The sequence below is a fragment of the Loxodonta africana genome, chromosome 5 (genome assembly GCF_030014295.1).
Source record: "Loxodonta africana isolate mLoxAfr1 chromosome 5, mLoxAfr1.hap2, whole genome shotgun sequence".
NCBI lineage: Eukaryota > Metazoa > Chordata > Mammalia > Proboscidea > Elephantidae > Loxodonta > Loxodonta africana.
The window spans coordinates 65,611,534-65,639,471 of NC_087346.1; the positions used below are offsets into that span (position 1 = coordinate 65,611,534).

At 39.7% G+C, this 27,938-nt stretch overlaps 2 protein-coding genes across 24 annotated transcripts in view; one reads left to right on the top strand and one right to left on the bottom strand.

The window, feature by feature from the left end:
- Nucleotides 1-22,578, top strand: part of KLHL8 (kelch like family member 8) — a 42,814-nt gene extending 20,236 nt beyond the window's left edge. For 2 of the 5 annotated variants that reach the window (XM_064285592.1, XM_064285594.1), the window contains exons 8-10: nt 665-866; nt 1,088-1,172; nt 22,426-22,578. In XM_064285592.1, the coding sequence (XP_064141662.1) occupies nt 665-866; nt 1,088-1,172; nt 22,426-22,578 (440 nt within the window). Of the gene's footprint in view, nt 1-664; nt 867-1,087; nt 1,212-11,387; nt 11,484-22,425 lie in introns of those variants that run through there. The other 3 variants (XM_003414095.4, XM_023553270.2, XM_064285593.1) reach the window with 2 other exon arrangements.
- The window catches only part of AFF1 (ALF transcription elongation factor 1), a 243,599-nt gene continuing 216,085 nt past the window's right edge, over nt 425-27,938 (bottom strand). For all 19 annotated transcript variants that reach the window (XM_023553275.2, XM_023553272.2, XM_023553274.2 and 16 more), the window contains one exon: nt 425-27,898. In XM_023553275.2, coding sequence (XP_023409043.2) covers nt 27,777-27,898 — 122 coding nt within the window. In that variant the 3' untranslated portion in view covers nt 425-27,776. The remainder of the gene's footprint in view (nt 27,899-27,938) is intronic.

A 27,938-nucleotide genomic window follows, 5' to 3' on the forward strand; every position in this document is an offset into this window, starting at 1 on the left:
TGGAAAATTTTATCATATCTTAGATGATTCATATGATTTAACGCAGTTTATTACCTTCTCAAGTCCTCTTAGTATTTGAAAATACATCTACACACACGAACACGTGCAGTGAAGGAATCCCAGTGCTGTCTGGCTTGCCCCTAGGAAGCCAAGGACATAGGAACGTTGTGGTTTTTTTCTGTCCTAAATAATCTGCTTGGAAAAATGGGCTCCAGTTTTTCCCACTTTAAAATTTTTAATCTTAGCTGCTGTTGAGTTGATTCTGATTCATGGCAACCCCATGTGTTGTAGAGCAGAAATACTCCATAGGGTTTTTTCTTGGCTGTAATCTTAATGGAAGCAAATCACCAGGCCTTTTCTTCAGCCGTATGCTGGGTGAGTTCAAACCATCAACCTTTAGGTTAGCAGTCAAGTGCAAATCAACTTTTTTTTTTGGTAGGGACCTTTTTAATGTTAGTATTGAGGTAAAGTACCACTTAAATTATGTTATAGACAATGTCTAACAGTAGTTGGTGGTGGTAGACAGGCATTGGGATGAATTTTTTTTCAGGTTTTCTCAATTTTCTAAAATATTTTTAAATGATCGAGTTTGTAGAAGCTATTGATGTTTAGTAGTTAATTTCTATGAACTGTAATGCTGTATTAAAAATATTTCTCTACATAGGTGGTTTTGATGATAATTCTCCTCTGAGTTCAGTTGAACGGTATGACCCTCGGAGCAACAAGTGGGATTATGTAGCAGCACTTACCACTCCCAGGGGTGGAGTGGGGATCGCAACAGTGATGGGAAGAATCTTTGCGGTTGGTGGTCATAATGGCAATGCATACCTAAACACAGTGGAAGCATTTGATCCAGTGCTGAACAGGTAACTTCCATGTTTTCTCTGTGCTTTAATGGGCTCTCGCAGTCACAGATCACTCCCGAGTGTTAAAGTGCTGCTAGGTGTAGTTGTTTGGGGTCTTTCCTCTCTTGGGAAGCTTGCTAGCTATCAGAACTAGTCCCACAATAGGAAGTTTTTGATTGGGATTTTGAGTACAGCAAATCATATTTTTGTTTTAAAATGCTCTTTTTCCTGTATCTTTTCAGGTGGGAGCTTGTTGGATCTGTGTCCCATTGCAGAGCGGGAGCAGGTGTAGCTGTGTGTCCCTGTTTAACCAGCCAGATTCGAGATGTAGGTCACGGATCCAGTAATGTGGTTGACTGTATGTGATTTGAGTTCCTGCCACCAACAAATTAGTCGTACCTGTTAGGCAAGAAGGACAACCAGGATTTTGATCTGTCTTTGAACAGTTTTAATTACAACTAGAGTCTTATTTAAATGTTACCTGTTGTATTGTGACTAAGCATAGCTTTTGGAGTGGAAGTTGAAGAATTATTAGTGATAAAGTTAAATTTGATACTTCTTGCTTTAACAGATAATGGACTAGGGAAGGAAGACAGTCTAACTTGAAACCATACTTGCTCCAAAAAATGTTTAAAGTAGTGCCAAAACCTTGAAAGCTTTTTATTATTATTATTTTTATGTAAATCAAATGCATGGCTGAGTCATTTGGTGAGTTTTTCCTTTCCTTTTGTCTAAAGGTGTTAACCTCAGGCAGTGGATTTTTCTTAGGGGGAAGAGTAGAACTGATTCATCAACAAAAGGGTATCAGGACACATAAGAGAGCTGCTCCTTTTGAAGATCATTTCTACTTGGTGCTGATGAATCTATGCCTTGCTTTTACTAGGTGTTTGGTTTTTCAATTCCTTGGATATTTACAGAAGTAGGAAAAAATGTTTCACCTTTCAGAGTGCCACTTGGCTGCATTTCCAGAAGCTTATAGGAGTGCTATACAGAGCCCATATTTTAAGTTTGAATTGTTAAGACGCCAAAAGACCTAGTTGAACTAGTTCTATCTGAACGAGTCAGCAATTTTGCTTCTTTCTCATCTCATGTAAAAGGAACATATTTTGTAATAAGCAGAAATTGAACTAGAGTGAATATTACAGAAGGCTTTAGATTTGATGCTGTTGTAGGGTTCAATTGTGATTACATGACTCCCTAGCAAAGGGAATCTGACAGTATTTTCAGTGCTCCTCTTTGATTTAATCATTTGATTTTGAACCCAAGATTGATCAGTTCAAGTCTATTATTAATCAGTAAAAGGAACTGTTGATAAAAAGAGAAAGACTGAAACAACTGTTTTTTCTATTATGTTTAATCGCCTGCAGGTATATTTATTGAACTTTAATTGAAAATATTTCTGCACATTCATTTGGAGCCAGGATATTGACATAAGCCTACTGACTTACCCACCTCTTCATGGTTTTAACCAGCACTGTAAAATGGCCTATTGGTTATATGTATATCTTTTTATATATATTTATTAAGAATATTGCTATATATTCTATTTTTTATTTGCAATGTAGTTTGGCACTTCAGGCCTGTCTGAATTTTCCTTTGGTCATACCTTAGAATTTATTGTAGTTCACTGCTGGTCTAGTCATCTGGTTCACAAAGAAGCTGGGGCAGCAAAGAACACTTTCTCGCTCCAGCCAGCCCTGAAGTTCATTGCCTAATAGCTCTGACAGCCCTCATTAAACGGGAGCCTGGGCTTATCAGTACAGCTAGGCGAAAGCCGCATTGCAAAAGCCCGTGCCTACTGGGTATATCAAAACAACAACAAAAATTATGAGAGCCCAGCCTGGCAGATAAAGGTCCTTGCATAAAGTAGACTCACATGTTCTCAGATTGTGCTATTTTTTGCTATCAGCCTATGGGCAAGATCATAAGTCATTGCTAGATCTGAACCGATGCTCCGTTGTATAACTGTAACCATACTTCAGTCAATCCAAAAGCTGCTGACTCTTCAGAACTTACTGGACTGTCTTCAAATGGCTTGATGTGGAGAATAAATCTCAAGACTTCGCCTAAACTGTTTCTCATTTCGAATGGAGTTCTTACACTATAATGCTAGCCTAACTGTGGTTACTAGTATATTTATCCTCATAAGGGGGGATCTTGATCTTATTATTGTTTCCTAAGATTATTTAAATGTTCTCTTTAACGTATTTTTGCCTTTGTCATATGTATAGAATTTGGGGGCATAAGGGTATTATTACATTTTCATTTCTGGCTTTTACTATACAGTGGTCATCTGGCATACTAAGTTGGTACCCTAGCCACACCCATAAAAGATGAAATACTTATAAGACCTGAAGTAATGGGAACATGTAGCTGTCTGTTACAGTACATATGGGCAGACAGAAGCATAGCTTTGAAGGCCCTGCCAACATAAACGATAAATACCATCAATAGGCACAGTCTCTTTATTGGACAAAAATACATTGAGATATGAAATGAGAAGCAGACTGAAGGAATCATACAATTGAAAGATGATTATATGCATAGGAATGAAAAGAGGAAATGTTCAAAGAGGATGGCTACTTTATTGTGAGGCCCATCACTTTAACCTCAGATGTTAACAGCGCCTACCAAAAAGTCATATAAAATAGAGCTAAAATATTGAAATTATAAATGGAAAAAAAAAGTGAAAATATGTAAGTGTGTATATTATTTCTTCAAGAAATATTTCTAGGTGGTTTTGTGTGATTCCCCTGTAGTCATTAAAGTTACTGCTTGCCACTTTGAAAACAATTACTTGATGTTGTCTTTGACTAATTTCACTATATTCTTACGTAATTAATTGATTATTTTAAAACTGGTTGAATAAACTTTATACTCCCTCTAAGGAGTATTAGTCATTCTCTTAATTCCCAAATGAACTTGAATGTATAATGCTGTTAAGTCCCTAGATAAGGGATAGCTGAATTGCATAAGCCACTCTTGCAAATGGTAAACTTTTCGTTGTTCTCCCCATCTCTTTTATGATAAAGAGAGAATGCATTTAGAATCTAATTCATGTTTTATCAGTAGAAAATATCTTCTGTGATTTCTCATACCAGCCATTTAAAGAAATTATTATTCGGATGTCATCAGCAATCTTTTCCCCCTTCTTGTGAAATTGTTGCTGTTGTTAGGTGCTGTTGAATCGGTTCTAACTGTGCACAACAGAACGAAACACTGCCCAGTCCTGCGCCATCCTCACAATCCTTCTTATGCTTCAGCCCGTTGTTGCAGCCACTGTGTCAGTCTGTCTCATTGAGGGTTTTCCTCTTTTTCGCTGACCCACTTACCAAGCATGACGTTCTTCTCTAGGGACTAGTCCCACCTGGTAACATGTCCAAAGTACATAAGACGAAGTCTCGCCATCCTCCCTTCTAAGGAGCATTCTGGTTGTACTTCTTCCAAGACAGATTTGTTTGTTCTTCTGGCAGTCCGTGGTATATTCAGTATTTTTCGCCAACACCATAATTCAAAGGCGTCAGTTCTTCTTCAGTCTTCTTATTCATTGTCCAGCTTTTGTATGCATATGAGGCGACTGAAAATACCATGGCTTGGGTCAGCCACAGCTCAGTCGTGTGAAATTACTTTGGCAATAAAGCTTCTCTGTGATATTTTCTTGAAGCCACTTATAAATTTGTGCGATAACTTTCTAGCAAATCAAAATAATAAATTATATATACTACGTAACTACTGAAATCAAAGAGCTGGATTCACATCACTGCAAACTTGAGTTAGTAAGTTGGCTATAATATTTTTCTTCGCATATAAAGGATCTCTTTTTGTTTAACTGAAAATGAAAGATTTTTGTTGGCCTTTCAGGAATTAAAAGGTTAAAGGTGGCTGGCATAAGTAGTTTTACGAACTTCGTGACTGATTAAGGGGTTCTCTTCAATAACTGCAAGCTTGCTGCACTCTGTAGAAATGAGACTTTTCATGCATCGAGATGGATGTTGTCCTTCCAAGCAGTAACCTGGCAAAGCTTTTTTGGGGCAATGGTGGTATTGCTTAAAAACTTCTCTGAAACTCATCTTTGAAAATAGCCTGAAGAGTCCATTTGTAAGTCACCCAAGATAATTAGTCTCATCATAGTCACACCTTAATTTTGACCAGAATCTCCACTTGGTTATGGACCTGTGTTCTCTGTTTATTAGACATGATTCAAAATATTTTATGGCTGTTTCCACAGGTGAAATCTACCCTCAAAAAAAAAACTTCTTTTTTTTTTTTTTACCGTCAAAGAATTAAGATTTTCCTTCCCTGGTAAAAAATTTTCGAAAGTGAACGGTTCCAATGGAGGATTTCTAAAATCACTCTAAGGGATAGTAACATCGGTGAAATAAGTCCATAGCCTCTTTGAAAGACAAGTTTACATGCTTATTTGGATGTTTAAAAAAAAAGAAGTTTTTTTTAAACAAGTCACTCTTACACATCTTAACAGTTGAGACTAAATTCAGTCGGTCTAAGTACATAGCCTCTTTGAAAGACAAGTTTACATGCTTATTTGGATGTTTAAAAAAAAAAAAGTTTTTTTTAACAAGTCACTCTTACACATCTTAACAGTTGAGACTAAATTGTTTCTTAGCTTTGGGTAATACCAAAAAGAAAAAAAAAAAACCTATTGTCGTTGAGTTGATTCTGACTCATACTGACTCTACAGGAGAGAAGAGAACTGCCCTATAGAGTTTCCAAGGAGCACGTGGTGGATTTGAACTGCCAGGTTTTGGTTAGCAGCCGCAGCACTTAACCACTACGCCACCAGTGTTTCCAGCTTTGGGTAATAGTGGCTTATAAAGGCTTTCTTTTAAGTTTGGGCAGAGGTGTTAACAAGTCATTTTTGAAATGTATAGTCTGTACCAATCACTTTGTAATAATAATTTTAATCTTTATGCTAATTCTACATTTTACCATTAAAAAAGGCTCAAAGGCATTTATTATCCAAAATTCCACACTAATCAGTGGTTGAACCAGTATTCTTTGTGACTAAAAAACCATACCTCTGATTTCACAAGGTAGTATATACATACATTTAAGGAAAGATGATTTCCTTGTTCATAATTTCTTCCTATCAAGAAAGTAGTACAAAAATATTTCTTGCCGTATAGTTCTATGTTTAATGTTATATGCATACATAAAATATATGTAAACATGGAAGTTATGAAGCATAATAATAAAACAAGCAACTGTGTAGCTACCCCCTAATTACGAACTAGAATGTTTCTGGGAAGTATTGACCCTACTTTTGTGTTCCTTCTCACTTCCAATACCCAGGCTTATCCCCGTCCCCAGAGGTAACCACCGTCCTGAATGGATCGTTCCTTTGCTTCTTTTGTGTTTACTACCTATATCCCTAAGCCCTATAGTTTACTTGTGAGCTTTATAAAAATATTATCCTATGTAATATGTAAAGTAGTTACGTAATTTATCATTTCATTCAACAGGTTCATTTTTACGGTTCATGTTGTTGGGAGTGGTTTACCATTTTTTTGTTTTTACAAACAATGCTGAAATGAACATTTGTATAGTTTATTGGTGCACATGTTCAAGAACTTCTTTAGAGTGTGTACCCGGAAGCAGAGCTAGTGGTTTGTAGTATGTGCCTCGTCAGCTTTGTAACAGTTCTAGAAGGTAATGCCGAGTTTGTTTTCTAAAATGGTTTGTGCTAGTTTATGCTTTCTCATTCATTTGGTTTTGTAAGACTTAATTTTTGCCAATCTGATAGGTGTAAAATGGTATTTTATTGTGGCTTCAGTTTGCGTTTTCCTGATTATTAATAAGTGGAACGTATTTCCATGTTTATTAGCCCAGAACCCTCTTCTTTTAATAAGTTTCTGTTTATTTTCGTTACCCCTCTGCCCTTCTCTATTCTTTTACTGTTAACCGTGAACATTTAAATGCATATTTAATTTAACAATCTCAAGGTAATCAGAGTGCTAAATGCCTTCCTACACACCAAAAGAACCTTAGAACACTAACTTCAATCACCTTTCTTCCAACTAGTATTGTCTAGTAATTTAGTTGTTTTCCAACCTACACTTAAACATTATCATGATCATCATCGTCGTATACAGTTTTGGGGGGTTACCAGATGCTTACTTTGGTCATTTTTCTTTCTTGTGTCTCAGACATTCCTTCTAAGGCCATTTTCCTTCTGAAGGCTGTATTCCTGGAAGAGGTCACTCCGAGAAGTTCTGCTCAAGGTGTGATCTCTTTCAGTTTTGCATCCTGAAAATGTCCTAAAAACTGTCATTTTTTTAATTTACTAGGTACAATTCTAGTTAATAGTTTTCTCTCAGTATTTTGAAGTTATTATTCCACTGTCATCTGCTTTCCTTTGTAGTTTTAAGTCAGCTGCTGTCTAATTGTCTTTTTCTTTCTACAGGATCTCCTTTTTTCACCTCTCTGCTGCTTTTAAGATACTCTTTTCATCTATTCTGATGGGCAGTTTCACTAATGTGTCTATATGTGGCTTTCTCATTTATCTTGCCTAGTATACATTGTGCTGCATGTATTTGTGGATATACATCCTCTGAAAATTTCAGCCATGGAATATAAAATGGTACCACTTTGGAAATCGATTTGGTGCTTCCTTAAAAAGCTAGAAATAAAACTACCATACGATTTAGCAATCCCACTTCTTGGAACATGTCCTAGAGAAATAAGAGCCTTCACACAAACAGATATGTGCGTACCCGTGTTCATTGCAGCATTGTTGATAATAGCAAAAAGATGGATGCAACCAAGGTGCCCGTCAATGGATGAACGGATAAATTATGGTATATTCACACCAATGGAATACTACGCAATGATAAAGAACAACGATGAACCCGTGGAACATTTCATAACGTGGAGGAATCCGGAAGGCATGCTGAGTGAAATTAGTTGCAAAAGGAGAAATATTGTATGAGACCACTATTATAAGAACTCAAGAAATAGTTCAAACACAGAAGAAAATATTCTTTGATGGTTACAGGGTGGGGAAGGAGGGAGTAGAGTATTCACTGATTAGATAGACAAGAACAATTTTAGGGGAAGGGAAAGACAACACACGGTACAGGTGAGGTCAGTACAGCTGGACCAAACCAAAAGCAGAGGAGTTTCCGGAATACAACTGAACACTTTAAAGGCCTGAGTAGCAGGGGCGGGGGTCTGGGGACCATGGTTTCAGGGGACACTGGCATAACAAAATGTATTAAGAAAACATTCTGCATCCCACTTTGGTGAGTGGCGTCTGGGGTCTTAAACGCTAGCAAGCAGCCATCTAAGATGGATCAATTGGTCTCAACCCACCTGGAGCAAAGGAAGATTAAGAACACCAAAGATACAAGGTAAATATGAGCCCAAGAGACAGAAAGGGCCACATAAGTCAGACACTATGTCAGCCTGAGACCAGAAGAACTAGGTGGTGCCCAGTTACAACCGATGACTGCCTTGACAAAGAGAACACAGAATCCCTGATGGACCAGGAGAACCGTGGGATGCAGACCTCAAATTCTCATAAAAAGACCAGACTTAGTGGTCTGACTGAGACTGGAGGGACCCCAGAGGTCATGGTCCCTGGGCCTTCTGTTAGCCCAAGACTGGAACCATTCCCAAAGCCAATTCTTCAGACAGGGATTGGACTGGACTGTAAGACAGAAAATGATACTGGTGAGGAGTGAGTTTCTTGGCTCAAGTAGACACCTCCTGTCTGGAGGTGAGATGAGAAGGCAGAGGGGGTCGAGAGCTGGCTGAATGGACACGGGGGATACAGGGTGGAGAGGAGGAGTGTGCAGTCTCAGTGGGAGAGCAACTAGGAGTACATAGCAAGGTGTATGTAAGTTTTTGTATGGGAGACTGGATTTGTAAACTTTTGCTTAAAGCACAGTTAAAAAATTTCAGCCGTGAACTTTTTGGATATTCTCTATTCTCTTTGGGACTTTGAACTATCATCCTATTTACTAATTCTCATTTCAGCTCTGTGTAACCTGTTGAAAGCTAAGCCATTGAATTTTTAATTTCAATTGTTATAGTTTTTGTTTTCAAAAATCCTATTCATTCTCTCTTAAATATGCTTGGTCATTTTTGATGGACTTACACAGCTTAATTCTTTTTGTTTTGTTTGTCTTTTTTTTTTTTTTTTTCTGTCTTTAACTTCTTTGAACTATTCATACATAGTTAACTGTATCCTGTATCTGATAATTCCACTGGCTGAAGTCCTTGGGGATCTAACTCTGTTTATTGTTTCTACTGAACTTCTCGGTATGGTGCCATTCTTCCTTGTGTGTCTGGTGTTTGTACTTTTTAAACTCATACTTAGTTGAGCCAATGGGAATCTGGGGTCCTAATCTGGGAATACTCGTTAGGGAGGATTTACATTTGCTTCTCTAGACGAGGGAACAAAACCAACCTGGGACAGTTTGTCTCCTTGGCTCCTGGCCTGATGCTGTGCTTTCAGGTTCAACTCCTGCACCTTGTGGTGTTTGTCCTCAGGGCAACCTCGCCTTTCCTGTTTCTGTCACTCCTCTTAGGAACCAGCTTATATATTGGCCCTGGAGGTTTTCCTTCTTCCCTGAGAACCCAGTAAAACATTTGAAATCATTTTGTTTACAATGTACCGAGCAGCTAATAATGGGAGAGGCCTCAGAGTGTGTAGTTTTTCATAATGCCCGGAAGCAGCACATGGTCACTGTTGTTCTAGAGCCAAAGAAAACTGGAACATTTTGTCTTAATTGATATGCACTTGCCTTCCATTTATGTGTCATTACAGCCCTCTGTGAAATGTATTTGTTGACGACCTAAGGTAGTAGTCCTTAACAGAATGAGTTCTTTGGTTACATATATTTATCATACCTGAAGTTTCTTTAAACTTTCAGGAAGTGTAAAGTATATATTCCTTGGCATAGTCACACCTGTTGCCTCACATGCCTCTCTTGGCCTGGAATGTCTCCAATATCAGAGTTCAGAGTTATATACACCAGTCATGTGGATCCTTTCATAGACATTACTCCAAAGAACTGATGTAGATCCAGAAAATAATTGCATTCTGCCTGAAACTTGATAACTTAAAAAAAAAAGTTTGTTATAATGGTCTTTGCCCAAAAGTAATAAAATTCTTATCTGACTATAAATTTCCCAATTTTCCCCTATCCGTTTGCAAACAACGATCTTTTTTCCTCTCTGAGAACCAAAGCTTAGGACCGAATGACACAGTGGTTATTTGTGTTACATTCTGACTCACAGGCCCCCAGTTTTCTTTCCTCCGCTGCTTCACTTCATTTCCCCATACCTACCCTATTCGTGTAGGGTAATTAGTAATAAATCAGTGTAGTACGTAGGGGAGTGGAGGAGAGTGCTTTTTTTGAGTCAGCTTTATTGAGGTATAGTTTACATACTATATTCACCTGTAAGTGTACAATTCATTGATTTAGTAAATGTATAAAGTTGTGTCAGCATCAACATAATTCAGATTTAGGACACGTCCATCATCTCAAAAAGTTTCTACAAGCCCTTTTATAGTCAGTTTCTACTCTTCCCCTTCTACTAATTTGCTTTTTGCTTCTGTACTTTTGTCTTTTCTGGATATTTCATATGAATGGGATCATACTGTATGTAGTCCTTTGCATCTGGCTCCTTTCACTTAGCATAATGTTTTTGACGTTCCCTTTGGGCAGACTGGAGCGTTTTTATTGATGAAGAGTATTCCATCTTATGCATATTCCACATGTTGTTATCCATTCACAAGCTGGACATTTGGATTGTTGCCACTTCTGGCCCATTATGCATACTGCTGCCATGAACATGTCTTTATGTGAACTTGTGTTTTCATTTCACTTGAATAGGTTCATACAAGTGAAATTGCTGGGTTGGATGATGATTTGTAACTCTTCAAGAAACTATTGAACTGTACCAAATTATATTCCCAGAAGAAAAATGAGGGTTGCAGTTTTCCTACATCCTCTCCAACATTTGGTATTGCTTTTGATTGGAGACATTCATGATATGGTATCTTGTTGTGGTTAAATCAATGGATTCGCCGCAGCATTTTTTTCCCTAAAGGAAGTGGTTGCCCTCTAGTGGCATATTCTGCACATTGCACTTGGGATAAGCTTACAGGCAGTCCCTGAGTTACAAATGAGTCCCATTCCTAAATGTCTTTAAGTCAACTTTGTAGGTAAGTCGAAACAGATGCATACAATTCTTACAAAAGGTCAGCAGTTCGGATCCACCAGCTGCCCCTTGGAAATCTTATGGGGCAGTTCTGCTCTGTTCTATAGGGTCACTGAGTCGGAACTGACGGGTATGCATATAAAACAAGCACTTGCAAATACACTAAAACATAATAATCCAGTATATAATAATAATGCAGTAATAATAAAAGTATATACGGTACTGTACTGAAGAGAGAATCTGTGTGTGTACACGTGTGGGTATACAGTACCGTAAAAAAATTAAAGAAACTGTTCGTAAAACAAAGAAAAGAAAAAAGATCATGATGTTAACACTTACTCTTGTTCCATTGAGGTCTTGCATACCGGAAGGGGCGTTCAGGAGGTAACGTTCTCACGATAACTGGACGGTGCAGGAGAAGGTGATGGAGAGACGCTGCTGTTGAAGAGGATGGGCCCGGTGCTGGAGAGTCAGGGTTTGGTTCTGCTGCTGGAGGGGGGCGTTTACTACAGGAGTCAATTTCTCGAAGTAGGCATCAAGGGAAGTTTGTACAGAGTGTCTCTTTCTCTCATGATAAATGGCCTTGTAGCAGCTGAGGCCCTCGGTAACTACGGAAACGTTGGTGAACCTCTCCGTGTTAGGATCTTGCTCCTCTAACTTTGCCATCCCTGCTTCAACAAGACAAAAGGCTTCAGCTAACTCGTCAAAAACTTTTTTGGTTCTGAAACTTTTAGGTCAAAGTCTTCTTCCTCAGATGCCGTCATCTGCTGCCCTAGTTCCATAAGGTCTTCCCTGGTTGGTTCTCTGGCATGGGAGTGGAGTAACGGACATCTGTTTCACTGATGTCTAACTGCAGCTGATGACCACTGACTGACGGCGTTTCACCTCTTGCCAATCGCTTTATCATTTCCACTCTGTTTTCGATTGTGATCGTCAGCCTTGTCTTGGACGCATCGCCAGCACTTGCATCGGAGTTGGGCTTTGGAGGCATGGTTCCAAGGGTGGATACGAGGAAACCGTAAGCCAAATACAAGGTTACACACTCGACGTGATCCCACAGACCGCTAAAGCCTGAGCAGGGTTTTCATGAGCGACACAAAGTAGTGCCTGTGTTCGTTATTCCGAACCATTGTATTTAACTCAGATTTTTAGTACAGTAGGCTTTATGGCAGTCAGTTCTTAAGTATGAGTCGTCTGTAAATTGGATGTTCTTAACCTGGGGACTTACTGTCAGTTTGTCCTGCTGTGGGGGGTTGCATGTTACTGCCATGCTGGAATTCCAGAACACCTGTGGTCCTGAGAAACCTGTACATACAGCAAGAGGCCGTCGTTCAGACAGAACAAGGGGATACTGCGTGCTTTAAAGTCTGGAAAGGTGTGCTTCAAGGTTGTATCCTTTCACCGTACCTATTTAATCTGCATGCTGAGAATATAATCCAAGGAGCTGGACTCTATGAAGAAGAACAGGGCATCAGGATTGGAGGAAGACTCATTAACAACCTGCATTATGCAGATGACAGAACCTTGTTTGCCGAAAGTGAAGAGGACTTGAAGCAGTTACTGATGAAGATCAAAGACCACAGCCTTCAGCATGGATTACACCTCAATGTAAAGAAAACAAAAATCCTCACAACTGGACCAATAAGCAACATCATGACAAACAGGGAAAAGATTGACGTTGTCAAGGATTTCATTTTACTTGGATCCACAATCCACACCCATGGAAGCAGCAGTCAAGAAATCAAAAGATGCGTTTGCATAGGGCAAACCTGCTGCAAGAGACCTCTTTAAAATGTTGAAAAACAAAGATGTCCCCTGGAAGACTAAGGTGCGCCTGACCCAAGCCATGGTGTTTTCAGTTGCCTCATATGCATGTGAAAGCTGGACAATGAATAAGGAAGACCGAAGAAGAACTGATGCCTTTAAATTGTGGTGTTGGCAAAGAATATTGAATATACCATGGACTGCCAAAAGAACGAACAAATCTGTCTTGGAAGATGTACAACCAGAATGCTCCTTAGAGGTGAGGATGGTGAGACTACGTCTCATATACATTGAACATGTTATTGGGAGGGATCAGTCCCTGGAGAAGGACATCACGCTAGGTAAAGAAGATGGTCAGCAAAAAAGAGGAAGACCCTCAACTAGATGGACTGACACAGTGGTTGCAACAGGGGGCTCAAGCATAACGACAACTGTGAGGATGGCACAGGACTGGGCAGCATTTTGTTCTGTTGTACATAGGCTGCTTATGAGTCGGAATTGACTCAATGGCACCCAACAACGATGATGACATAATGGTTCGTAATAACAGGTGCTAGTTTGCAAGGCACATCAAAATATTATCATTCCTGATTATGTTAGAGTTTTGGTGTATCTGGAGGTGTTTTCTTTTAACGTTTCTTCTGCATAGAAAAGGTATACTATATACTAAGACAGACTTTTGACTGACGTTAGACACGAACCGTACCTGTTTCAACTTATGTACAAATTTGACTTAGATTTAGGAATGGAACTCATTTGTAATGAGAGGACTGCCTGTACTGAGAAGCCTAAATCTCAAACATGGCTTGTTAAAATTTACATTCATTTCACGTGTGCTGCAATATTTAGCCTGCTGAGTGGAATCTGAGCCCAAGTTCAAAATGTTTTCCTCATTACCACTATTAATAATCCTCAGGAGCTGGGCTGGGTCGGTCCTGGCTTTTACTTGATCCCTGTTGCTCTTGAGTTCACCCTACAGGACAGGGTAGAACTGTTCCATGGGGTTTCCAAGGCTGTAATCTTTATGGAAGCAGACTACCACATCTTTCTCCAGCAGAGCAGCTGGTGAGTTTGAACAGCTGACCTTTTGGTTTGCAGCTGAGCACTTAACCACTGAGCCACCAGGGCTCCTTAATCCCAGAGGTGCAAAAAAAAAACCCCAAAAACTAGGCTTTTGTGCTTCATGTTTCATCCACTTTATGCACTGAGATCTTTTGGTATAAGGGTTTACACCTATGGACTGACTAATGCTTATGAAGAAGGGGAGAAAAAGGCCAGAGAGGGCATTGTTCGACTCAAACCTACTACATCTTTTCAAACCAGAGCCAGAGGAGTAAATAATTCTTACTAATGGAATGAATGTAAATGCTTTCCAAATGAATTGCACACAAATGGAATGTCTGGTGGCTCCTTGGTCTTTTCAGGTAACACTTTGTAAATATGCCTGTGGAGAGTAGTAAAATTTTGGGAGACTGGGTCCCAGCTGCCCTGCGGCTTCCAAGGCCCTACTGAAAGGAGTGCGCACTCTGTGTGTTAGAAATAGCAAAGAAGTGAAGCTAAGGAGCCTGCCAGGGACTGACGGACTTAAGGACTGTGTGTTTGGTAAGTAAAAAAAGATGTGGCTTCAGGAAATTAGGGTAGTGGAGCCAAACATTTAATGATTTAAAGTAAGAACTTAAGGCTTTTACCTTAACGCAACAGGATATCACATGATTAATGCCACACTATTGCAGAAAGTAGTGTGTGCACATGAAACGTCCCTAATCTCTTCTGCTTTAGATGGCCCAATTACTCGAGAACACATCTTACTGCCCTGACTTCATATATGTCTATACAGTGGTTTTATACACACAACACACGCACACATACATACTTACTGTTGTGGATTGAATTGTGCCCTCCCCCACCCACCTGCCCAATGTGTTCTAAATCCAAACCCTAAACCTGTGGTTATAATCCCATTTTGGAATGGGTTTTCTTTGTTATCTTAATGAGGCAGTGTTATTGTAGGTTGTGTCTTAAATCAGTCTCTTTTGAGATCTAAAAGAGCACATTAAGCAAACAGAGATGGGGGAAGATAGATGCCAGGCCACATGAAGATCACCAAAGAACTGAGGAACTGAAGTTGAAAATGGACAAAGGACTCTCCCCGAGAGCTGACAGAGAAAGACAGCCTTCCCCTAGATTCAGTGTCCTAAATTTGGACTTCTAGCCTCCTAACCTGTGAGAAAATCAATTTGTTTGTTAAACCACCCACTGTGGTATTTCTGTTGTAGCTGCACTAGATAACTGAGATACATGCACACGTACACACATGCACATGCAAATACCCACAAATGTCTAAACGCACAACAGAAAGCCTGATGGATAGACTTGCCCGTTGATGATTTACTCCTTCTGTCAAATGGCAAAAGGAAGAGAGGCAAAACCATCTGACTGACATTTTGGTACACAGTGATTATACTCCATAGTAAATATGGTCCAATCCACTTATCAGTCAGGGGGTAGAGAAAGAGGTATAAGATAGCAGAAAGTTTTTTCAGCTTCAGGATAAACACTGTATATGGGGAGGGGATAGAAATGTTCTGGGATTAAAATGGTAACTAATTTTTGAAAGTATCAACCTATAAAAAATGTGGCTACATTAATCCAAAAAATACAAATGTTGGAGAAGCTGTAGAAAGACTGGAACACTGATACACTGCTGGTGGGAATGTAAAATGGTACAATCGCTTTGGAAATCGATTTGGCACTTCCTTAAAAAGCTAGAAATAGAACTACCACATGATCCAGCAATCCCACTCCTTGGAATATATCCTAGAGAAATAAAAGCCTTTACACCAACAGATATATGCACACCCATGTTTATTGCAGCACTGTGTACAATAGCAAAAAGATGGAAACAACTAAGGTGCCCATCAATGGATGAATGGATAAATTATGGTATATTCACACAATGGAATAGTACGCATTGATAAAGAACAGTGAGGAATCTGTGAAACATTTCATAACATGGAGGAACGTGGAAGGCATTACGCTGAGTGAAATTAGATGCAAAAGGGCAAATATTGTATAAGACCACTATTAGAAGAACTCGAGAAATAGTTTAAACAGAAAATATTTTTTGATGGTTATGAGAGGGGGGAAAGAGGGAGGGTGGGAGAGGGATATTCACTAATTAGATAGTAGATAAGAACTACTTTAGGTGACGGGAAAGAAAATACACAATACAGGCAAGGTCAGCATAACTGGACTAAACCAAAAGCAGTTTCCTGAATAACCTGAATGCTTTGAAGGCCAGCGAAGCAGGGGCAGGGGTTTGGGGACCATGGTTTAAGGAGACATCTAAGTCAATTGGCATAAAAAAATGTATTAAGAAAACATTCTGCATCCCACTTTGGAGAGTCGCGTTTCGGGTCTTAAACACTAGCAAGCAGCCATCTAAGATGCATTAATTGGTCTTGACCCACCTGAATCAAAGGAGAATGAAGAACACCAAGGACACAAGGTGATTACAAGGCCAAGAAACAGAAAGGGCCACATGAACCAGCGACTACATCATCCTGAGAGCAGAAGAACTAGATGGTGCCCGGCTACAACAGATGATGGCCCTGACAAGGAACACAACAGAGAACTCCTGAGGGAGCAGGAGAGCAGCGGGATGCAGACCCCAAATTCTCTTAAAAAGACCAGATTTAATGGTCTGAGACTAGAAGGATCCTGGTGGTCATGGTCCCCAGACCTTCTGTTGGCCCAGGACAGGAACAATTCCCGAAGCCAACTCTTCAGACATGGATTGGACTGGACAATGGGTTGGAGAGGGATGCTTGTGAGGAGGGAGCTTCTTGGATCAGGTGGACACTTGAGGCTATGTTGGCATCTCCTACCTGGAGGGGAGATGAGAGGGTAGAGGGGGTTAGAAACTGACGAAATGGACAGGAAAAGAGAAAGTGGAGGGAAGGAGCAGACTGCCTCATTAGGGGGTGAGCAATTGGGAGTATGTAGCAAGGTGTATATAAGTTTTTGTGTGAGAGACTGACTTGATTTGTAAACTTTCACTTAAAGCACACACACAAAAAAAATGTTGCTACAATAAGTATTGCTTTTAAAATAATTAACATGCAGAGATCTTGAACTTACTCCAGTGATGCTGCCATTGCTCAAAAAAACAACTTAGGGAGATAATTGGAATTATTTAGTAGGGATAAATTTCTATTCTCTCACTTCCAGAAATGTGTTTTGGAGCCAACTCTAGGGAGTTATTTATATGGACTGTATTGTTTGAATCTTCCAGAAAAACACAATACAGTAAGCAGGTTGCCTACCTGGTTCCCCAAAATTTAAAAGACGATGTTCTAGATTTGCTGTGGACAATGTTAGCAAATGTGCAGAACCTTCAAGACGATTTTGAAGGACATTGATCTATTTAATAAATTCTATTCATCTCTTTTTAGATTTTAACACATCCTGTTTAACATGGAAGTATTTGGCTGGCAATATTTTTATTTCATAGACTTTGGGATGTCACATATTTCAACTCCTTCCTCTTTTGTTACAGATGAGGAAATAAAGTACCCGACATTTAGGTAACTTTCAGACGATAGAGGATGGTTATGCACTGCCATGTTATATTTTGGCTCTGGTTGGTGGTTTTGCCTGGACACTGACTGGCGTGAGCATTCGAGCCAGGGCCCAGCTCTCCAGCCTTCAGAGCCACCAGTCTGAGCTACAGTTTTATTCTGCCTCTCTACGCTTTTCAGGTTGGAGGACGCTGAAGGAATTTACACTGTTGTCTGCTTCAGTTACCATTTTCTGTTTCCTGGGACTTTAACCTTTAAATCTTGTTCATTTTTTAGATATATTTTATGCTAATTTCTTTAAAGGTTTATCACGTTAAATTTCACTTTTGTATTCCGTTTAGCTTTTCTTTATTAAATAATACATGTCCTCATAAAGAGAATTTAAAAAAAACAAAACTTGTCAATTTCAGCAATCACTAGAGGTATACGAGTACCTTGACTATAACTGGTAAGTGGAGAAAATTTGTAGGGATGACGTGTAACATCCGACAAGGAACATCCCTCTTTGTGTCAGTCACGAGAAGAGTTCCTAGTGAATACTGATTCTCGGACTTACTGTTCACGCTCCAGTTTACAAAGCTTCCCTGATTCCTACTCACATTCCAGTCTTACTAACTGCCTCTAGTATAATCCAAAAATGGTTGAAAGTTAACGGTGTTAAGATACTGGCTGCTGCTGACATTAAAACAGCTCTAAAACTTACATTTCCTCTTGTTCATTCTAACAAGCAAAACCCCCTTCCATAACAAAGTCAGACGAATCTGTGTCATCATCTGGGCGTCACCTCTTACTGTTTGGCCATGACCAAATTTTCATCCTTGGTAGAGTTCAATTTCATCATCTGTAAAGCATAATGACTGGTTTGAAAAGTGGTTTTATAAATAGAAGCTCTGGAAAGTACACATTCTTACCCCTTCACACTTTTACTTTCTGGTCATTGTGCTGTAGGAAAAGGTATGTATCATGGGTGTAGTTAAGTGAAAAGAAAACAAGAGATCTGAAGTTACCTGCCACCTGGTTGGAGAAGAGACATGGCATGTGGGCAGCCTAACCTATGCCTTATGCCTACACATTCTGAAGCATGTCACTTGACACAGAAGAATTACTCAAATTACTGAGTGGATGAGTAAATCCATGGGAAAGTAGAATTTTCCCTTGTTTTTACCTTCATTCAAAATGAACAAATATCAGGTTGACAGGACTACAGTCAAGTGAGGCAGAGAACTGACATCGGGCAATCAAATTTTAGATTTGATCTTTATGGGCCATAGAGGTAAGCCATAATGAAATTCATCCAGCCCATCTAGTGGGTTTCAAAACCACACCAATGTTTTACAGCTTCCACTTTATCCAGGATGTCATTTTGCTTGGACAAGTAGTAAGTTTAAAGATGAATGGAGCTTCAAATGCTGAAGACTCACTGAATAAGTGGCATGCATGGAGTCTCACTCAAGAGTTTGATCAACCTAGAGTCTGGGGAAGAAAGGTAGAGCTGGAAACTGTTGTAAGCAGCTCATGAATGATGTCTTTGCAGAGGTTCAGATGGTGGAGAAAACTAAGGAAGAGTCATGCAGTGGTTGGGGGCAATTAACCTAGTCTAAGCTTAATTTACAAATTCGTAGGAAAAAGATCATCTCTTAGCAAATGAGCTACATACAGAAATACGCATCTCACAGAACGAGAAACAAATGACCAGTAAGTTTGTAATAAGGTGGTCAGCTTCAGTTGTCAGACAAACACAAACTGAAAGTGTAGGATTATTTTTCACATTGTACCCAGTTGGCAAGAATGCAAGCTCATTCACAGGTGGTATGAGAGCTTTTTGGGAGAGGTAGTTTGGTAACAGGGGCATTGGTGGTTTGATGGTAGAATTCTCACTTCTCATGCAGGAGACCCAGGTTAGATTCCTGGCCAACACATCTCATGCAGAGCCACCACCTGTCAAAGGAGGCTTGTCTGTTGCTGTAAAGCTGGACAGGTTTCAGCAGAGCTTCCAGACTAAGATGGACTAGGAGGAAAGACCTGTCAATCTACTTCTGAAAAGTCAGCCAATGATAACTCTATGGATCAGAATGATCCGATCCTTAAGCGCTCAAGGGGATGGCACAGGAGCAGGCAGCATTTCCTCTGGTTGTGTGTGGGGTCACCACAAGTCAAGGTCTGACCTGAGAGCAAATTGTTAACATCAAAATTTGAAATTTGGTTTACTGTTTGGCCCAGACATTCCTCTTCCAGGAATTTATCCTATAGAAATCGTTGCAAGAATATACAAAGATGTGTGTACCAAAGGTGGAGAATGTTTTAAATAAATAATGCTATATCCGTATTAGAAACTCTGGTGGCATAGTGGTTAAGTGCTATGGCTGCTAACCAAAAGGTCAGCAGTTCAAATCCACCAGGTGCTCCTTGGAAACCCTATGGGGCAGCTCTACTCTGACCTGTAGGGTCGCTATGAGTCGGAATCGACTCAATGGCAATGGGTTTGGTTTGGTTTGTTTTTAGTATATCCTTATCATACAATATTTTGTAGCCAAGATGACTGATACAGAAGACTAAAACACAGAAGTGAAAATATAGCCAATATAGTATACCCAAATGTACGCTTAAAAACAATGTGTAAATGCCCGATAAATGTTCTGGAAGCAGCACCAAATTTAATGGTTGTTAACTCTGGGGAGAAAGGGGTGAAAGAGACTTGTCTTTGAACTTTTTGCTCCATATACTTCTGTATCATTTTTTTTTTTCCAGGCTATTTGTAAATCAGTTTGAAATTTTTTTTTCCCCCTAAAGAAATTTCCCAAATGATCCTCATTTATACACAGGCTTGGGGAAGTCTGCAAAACCACTCTACCAAGTCACCTACTTTCTCCCTTACTCATGTTGGGTTGGTTATAAACCCTGGGTGCCAAGTTACATCTGCATGAGGAGCCTCTTCAAAGACATGACAAAGATGTTGAAAGCCAAGCCCAAGGCCTACTGCCGTCAAGTCAATTCCGACTCATAGCGATCCTAAAAAAGAGTAGAACTGCCTATAGGGTCTCCAAGGAGCACCTGGTGGATTCAAACTACTCATCTGGCATTGAATGGTCAAAGGCATTTTCTATAGCCCATTCACATTTCAGTACAGTTGGTTTTCCATGTGTGTATAAAAATCAAAACCACATCAGTTGCTGTCAATTCCAACTCAACGGTAACTTCGTGTGTCAGCGTGCTCCATAGGGTTTTCAATGGCTGATTTCTTGGGATTAGGTCACGTGCGCTTGAAACTCCAACCTGTCAGTAACTGAGCATGTTAACCATTTGTACCACCCAGCAACTGGACTCCCAAGAGTGTATGTAACGTGGAAAAAACGTGTGTATTGCTGCTTAGAGGGTAATTTACAGGGAATATTTAGCAGTGGAGAGATAAAAACCCATAATTGCCTCTTACACATAAAAAAGGTAAATGAGATGTTAGAACTGGGTCCCAGTAAGACAGAAGGGTGATTTAAAGTACTTATCTAGAGGAGGCACACAGTCTTTTAAAGCTAAAATAGAATTGTCTGTTTGGAAAGTATTTCAAGGCCTAGTCTCCCGTCTGTTAGAAGGGCACAAGCCTTTATTATCAGGGCCTTGGTGTCTCACTACCATCTTGGTTTCAGCTGTGTGTGGTCTACAGGGAAACCACAAATGCTGAAAGATTCCCATTCTTTAGTCACAACAGACTAGACGGGTGCAATTCCTTAATCACAACCAAAGTAATGGCAGATAAACCTCCAATTATATACTGGTAAAGCCCACTGGGCTTCAAAGTTGTTCGGGATGGATTCGAAGGCTCTAGACACTACCATAAAAAAAAAAAAAAAACACTACCTAGATGACAAAAATAGCCCAGTGTGACAATTTACATTCTCAACAACCCTGGCAAAATAGTGACCAAACATGTATTCAGATAATTTCAGGTTCCAGAAGTGAAAAAACTAAGATGCAAAGGAGAATAACATTTATCACCACTACTGAGCACACAGTTGGTGCCAGAACTCAGTGGAACAGATAAACGGCCTTGCATAGTGTCTGGGAAATGGCCCTTGTACATGTCATCCAGACACAAAAAACAAACTGCAGGAGGGCATTAGAAGAAGTCTGCCTACTTAACACTAAAAAAATTAATGTCAAAGAACACCGTAATAAAAACTGAAAAGCAAAAGATAATTTGGAGGGAAATACCTGTACCATAATAAAAGGTTAATATCCTGAATATATAAATCAAAGGGGGGGAAAAAAAGAGTAGCCTGAAGGGATCATCTGTTCCCTTTTACTGCTCAGCATCCCTTCCTCCTTTGTTACCAGAACCCTTTCTATGAGGCACTCACTCCATATGACTGATATGAAAACTGCCTTCCCCCCATCCACCTGGATGGGCACTTGAATGGGGTCAAGAGTACTGGTCACATAACCCCTGGCACTGCAAATGGAAACCTGGTATGTGAGAAAAAAAGTAGTCGGTACCAAAGGAATTAAAAGACATGTAAATGAAAACACCAGGGACACAGTTTCCCACCTATCAAAGCGGGTGATTCTTTTCCCTTCCCATTTTCCAAACCTGATTCCCAGGGCTGGTGAAGCAGTGGGAAATAGGCACGAAATCACTGAGGGAGGGCATCCCTTCTCTGGGGGCAGCAAAGGGAGACCAGAACAGATGACCTTTTGATTCCTTCCAATGCCAACATTCTACAAATCAATTAAATTTAAAAACAGGAAGACTTGGTCACTGCTGTACCTGGCAGCTGAGGTTGGGATAAGGAGCCACATTCCTATGAGGCTGATGTGTGTGTGAGTATCTGGCAAATAAACCACACAGAACGATGAGCTACTTTCTGTCCACACTTCTTCCCCAATTTCAACAATAAACACTATTAGTTAGAGCACATTACTCTATGTGAGACTATCCTTGGATATAATGGTGGATTTCGTATAGCAATAACTATTTTAAGTATTTTATTCAGACAAAGTGAAAGCATGGATTCGACTCCAATGATTTCTCTAATTTTTTATTTAATTTTTTACAGCTCAATCCTCTTGTGGAAAGGAAAGAATTTGAAGATGAACAAGTCGATCACAATTTTTTTTTAAAACGGCAATTAATCCTTATAACAGAACAACAAACAAAAGATCTGTGGCACATTATCTTTGGAAAGATCTTCTGCAAATTTTTCTTCTAAAAAAAGAAAACAAACTATAATTCTCTCACAGATCAGGTATGTCTTTCAAAAGACTATCCAAGGCAGCTAAATTTTATTCCCAAAAGCTCCAGCTGCAGTTCCAATGCTGAGGGAGATAAAGTCCACAGAGTTCCCCTATTAATCTGGGCAGGACATCTTCCCACTGAGAGCACCACTGCTTCCCTGTCCTACGTACAAAACCATCGCGGTGACTAGATAGCTGGCACGTTATTCCACAGTAATTAAAGAAAAATCCATATTATTTAAGATAGACCAGTGATCTTCATTTATCAGCTGGACAATTTATTCCTTTTTAAACAATTTTAATACCAAGATTTGACATTCCTCTAAAGTTATAAGAAAGCAAAAAATATATAATATAATATAATATATAATGGTAATAAATAAAAAAAAAAAAAGGCAACCCTGCTCAGGTGTCATCCAAAACATGATCACATTCAGAGAAAAAAAAAAATTAAAACAAGATTTGGGACACGTACTTACATACCCACTCACAACATGAACAGTGTATATTTGATATCAAAAGGGGGTGTGCAGTAATTATAACAACACATGCTGAAGGCCTGAACAGAAGGCGAAGTTAATACTGCCTGTGTTAAGCATCATTTAAACATCTACTTTTAAGCAAAGCAAATTCTCTCCCTTAGATCAGCCACTGCCTGGTGTGACCAGTGCAGCTTGGCCAGCCTTGCTGTCAGTGGTCTTATCCCCTTGTCCTCCCAGGCCAATATATGAATGTATGCTCCCTGCCCTATCGGGCTCCTTGTGTAGGCACTTCTCTACCCATCAGAGTACCTGTTGCTATTTGATGCACCACAGACAAAATATAGTGTGATTTCCCCCTGGATCATACGAAATCTATAGCCACCTTCACAAAGGCGGTGGATGGTGCTTGTCAACTCATCAAAAACAGGAACTAAAGAACGTGGCTAGCGCTCACAATTCATGAAGAGACGTGCATTCTCGGTCACACAGCTGCATTGGTTGAGAGAAACCAGTGCAACTGGACTGCGTATTTGAGGTTCACATGGTGGAAATGCCACTTGCAATGTTTGAAGCAGAATCCCCAACACCATGTTATTCTGCCACTCCATCTCCCCCCAACAAAATGACAAAAAATAAAAGAGGCACAGAAAAAACACCTTACATCCATTAATTCTAAATGGGACCAAAAGCATAAAAAAAGAGGCAGCTCACTAGATAAAGGGGAAAAAGAACAAGTACCGCCACAGTTGAGCCTGACATTACTCCATGGTTCTGACTTCCAAGTGAGAAGATCTATGCTTTTGTCTTTCTTAAAGAAGCCCGACATATTCTTGTAAGATTTAAATACTGCTAATCGGTGGTGGCGGTAGCAAATGGAATAGATGAAGTGGCAGAGTTTTTCAAAGATTTTGTGTAGTGTCTGGGAAAAGAGACCATTACAAAAGTACAAGATGTGGTGGGAGGCAGGAAGACTTTTTTTTAAGTTACAAAAAAAAAGCCCAACATCAAGCCTTATTTGGTTCATTTACCTTAAGGTGGACAATAAGACCTCAAACTTCATGAAGCAGAATGAAAGGTGCAAGGCCCACATGACATCCCTTAAAGCCATGGCAAAATAAATAAATACAGCATCATTTCAAAATTAGGTTTGGTCAACACAGGCGCGATAATAAATTATACCCAACTCAATCAGCCTCTTACTCTGACTGTGTGTGTACACATATATAATACAGATAGCCTTCCCTATACCTGAAAGAGCCTTCTTCATTTTGGAGGGCACAAAGATTTGCTTTTTGCTTCTGAAAGTTACCGAACCTCGATCATAATACTAATAACAGTAAGTTTCTGATCCTACTAACATTAATATTTAAGATACCAATCAAGACAAATTTTTAGCCTGAAAGGGATAGTTTGTTAGCTTGTAAATATCCCAAGGCCTGGAATTAAAAGATACAGAACAACAGAAATAAGCGTGGTATAATTTATCTACAAGGAATAGCTACATACTTAAGTCAAAATAGACCTATAAGATAAAGGTCCTTTCATTCAAAAACCTCAGATGATTTTCCCACTCAGTACTGAGGTCAAACCCTAACATCTGACAGTCAAATCCCTCTGCTGTCATTCTGCTGTGTCTCCCTCTCTTCACCACCAACAGCACGTGGCCAAGTTTTTCACAATCTTAACTTGCTGTACTTTGGTAAATTGCAGTCAAGTGTTTCTTGTTATAGCAGGGCTCTTAGTCTGACTAAAATACCAAGTTCAATTTATTCACATTTTAGTTATCTCCATAAAGGACAGAAATATTCAACACTTTAAAAAGTAAAACAGTGTTCTCCCATTTCCTATTAAAGACAGACAGACACACACACGGACACACACTCATAAAACTGTAGTGCCAAAGGCAAGATTTTATACTCTATTTTCACTCCTTTAGGTATTTTGAAACCTATATAGTTATCTCATTGCAAAGTCTGTACTGTTATTGTTATTATAAGAACTTCACATATTCAAAGGCTTCTTAATTTTATAATCTGGAGCCCTCTCGATTACATGCCTCAGTACAAATTTTGCCTCCAGGAATTTAAGCATGCAGTGGAAAAGTGCAAATGATTTTTTAAAAATCCTTGAGATTTCTATACACAACTGTAACAGCAAAAAGGCTTTATGAACATTAACGATCCATCAGCCACCGCCTTTTACATACTCTATGAAAAAGGTGGCCAGTAGGAATTCTTTTTTGGATACAATGCATGCTGCAGTAAGATTGTGAAAGATCAAAATAGTACATACTGATCTATGCAAAATGTGTAAGTTTTTCAAGGGGCAATTAAATATTAATACAGAGGTCAGGAAAAACAAAAACAAAAAACCCACAAAGAATAAGGCCACAGAAAAGGCAATTACTTCTTTTAGAACTGGCTGAGAAATTTACTTAGAAATGTCTTCAGTCAAGGGAGCCTTGCAGCTTGCTGATGGAACACGCACACGCTCCAGCCCAATCTGCACAGGTCAAGACCTGTCACAAAGAACACGACCCTTTCCAAGTTCACAGGTGTCTTGTTTTGGGGAGATCCGCAGAGTAGGGGATGGAGATGGCCAAGGGAGTCAGGAGAAAAAAGATGTTAAATCCTCATATATGGCTGACAGTGGTCTCGTCCCTGACACATAAGGGACGGACACCCAAATGCCAACAGCACGCGGCTTACCAGGCAGTCACTGTTCACTTAGCGACAGGTTGTTTCTTAAACCAGTAGCTTAAAAAGGACCGTGGCTTTACTCCACAACATCGATTAAGTGAAACTGGTCCATCAGGGTCATGTATCAATGTCTTATGCTCAGATGGTACTACTGCTTAACTCTCTAGGCTTTAATCTAAACGTGAGGGAACTGACCTCTGACCTAGCTAGTGGTAACAAAAGAACAGGCTGGATCAGAAAGTGAAGCAGCACCTTTACATAAACAATTTGTACTTTGAAAAATAAGCATTGCTCCATCCTCTACACACCCCTTACGTATTTACCAAACTACCAAGCATGTGCTTACATTCATCATACGGACCTTAGATTCGTTCACTACAAATAAAATGGCACTTCCTTCTCCCTAGTAAATAAACATGAAAATGTCAAATATGCTTAGTAGGAAACAACACGTAGAGGGCCGGAACGGGGCAGGGGAGGACAGAAATAAAACAACTTGTTACATAAATGACCATTACTCCTCAATTTTAATACATGTGCAAATTCTACTTATTCTAAAAGGGACAAAAAGAATTAGCTTTTAAAAACACTGTACTCAAAATAATGTTTCCAGTTGAACCTTCCAAGTTCCAACAAAAAAGAAAACCTGTGCTTATGGGCATGTAGGAATTTTGAATGTGTTCTTTCATTTTAGGTTATTTAAAATAAACTTGGCTAACTGTATATAGTACGGCAATAACAACTTACGGGAAGGCCACGGTTTCTCTTCAATCTAATCAAATCTAGTTGATTGAGAACACACTCTGGAGTGAAGGCATGTGGTGACGATTCTTTTAAAAAAGTTTAATTAAACCACCCCAAATCTCCACATCCTTTCAGGCGGTTCCATTCCCTCCTAGACAACCAAGGGCTCTAAAAGTCTAGTTTTGCTATAAATATAATTTGTAGCAGAAAAATATAGCCTCTCTAAGAAGTAGATTTCATTTTTCTTTGTTCACTGACAAAACTGGGTTGGTTAGACAATATGAGTTCCCACATAGCTGGAGACCACAGACCAGCACCTCAAAGTCCAGCTCTACTTGAACAGAGATATAAAAGCACTTTAGCCATCTGGTCAGATATAGATGTTGATTCCCTTCTTTCCCAAGGCGAGAAATTCAAATATTGTCAATGGTGACTGCCTTGTGAGAGTCCCTTTGGCTGAAGCAGGGCGTGGAAGTGGCAGAGCCACGTCTGCCCCAGCACACGGAGATCTCAAGATGGCGCCCACGTGCCGCGGCTCCTCTCACTGCTCTGACGTGGGCTGACTCTCAGCGCAGTAACGGAGAAACCAGAGCAGGGTGAACGTGCAGCACTCCAGGCAATGGGGTCGCCTTCTATTTTATAAATTATGACAATACTTGGTATTATCAAAGCCACTGTTCATTGGCAGCAAGTGGGATATGGTGAAGTTCTTCACAACTTACACTTTATAGATGACTGTTAGAATTTATGAAACAAATATTTTCCCCAAAACTTAAAAGGAAAAAAAAAAATCATCCACAAAACCCTACACCAAAAATCATTATTTAAAAAAATTTTTTTTTCCTTCTGGGAATGGACTAGTATGGCTACGGAGATGATGTAAATTTGCTTTCAGAGCTGAAATTGCTTCTCCTCACCTCATTGCGACTTTCTTCCTGCTGGTTAAAAAAAATACGGAAATGTTTCTAGACCACTCATACAACCATTTAGGCTACATTGCACATCTGTCCTTTAGTCAGGAAAGGCAAGATCATCTCTGAGGCCTCCTCATCTCTGCTTCTGCATAACCATCGGGTCCAACCAATGATCACACAGTTCTTGAGAAATTAAGTGGACAAATGTCCAAGCCATCTCATGGTATTTCTCTTTTCGAGTTTGGTGTCCTGATGAGACAAATGTCCAGACTGTTTTTTGAGGCTTTCAATGTGCAAAAAAGTTCCCAAGGCATTGACTCAACTTGGGCCTCCATTAAGGTGTTTTGGTTACTTGTTTTAGCCGCTGAAAACCCTGTCTTGTATAGTGCACCAGGTCCATCAAACTGCTGTTGAGGGCCAGGGCACACACACTTGTGCTCAGCTGAGCAAAGAATTCTGCAAACAAAACAAAACCAAGTAAATACACGTGCACGCA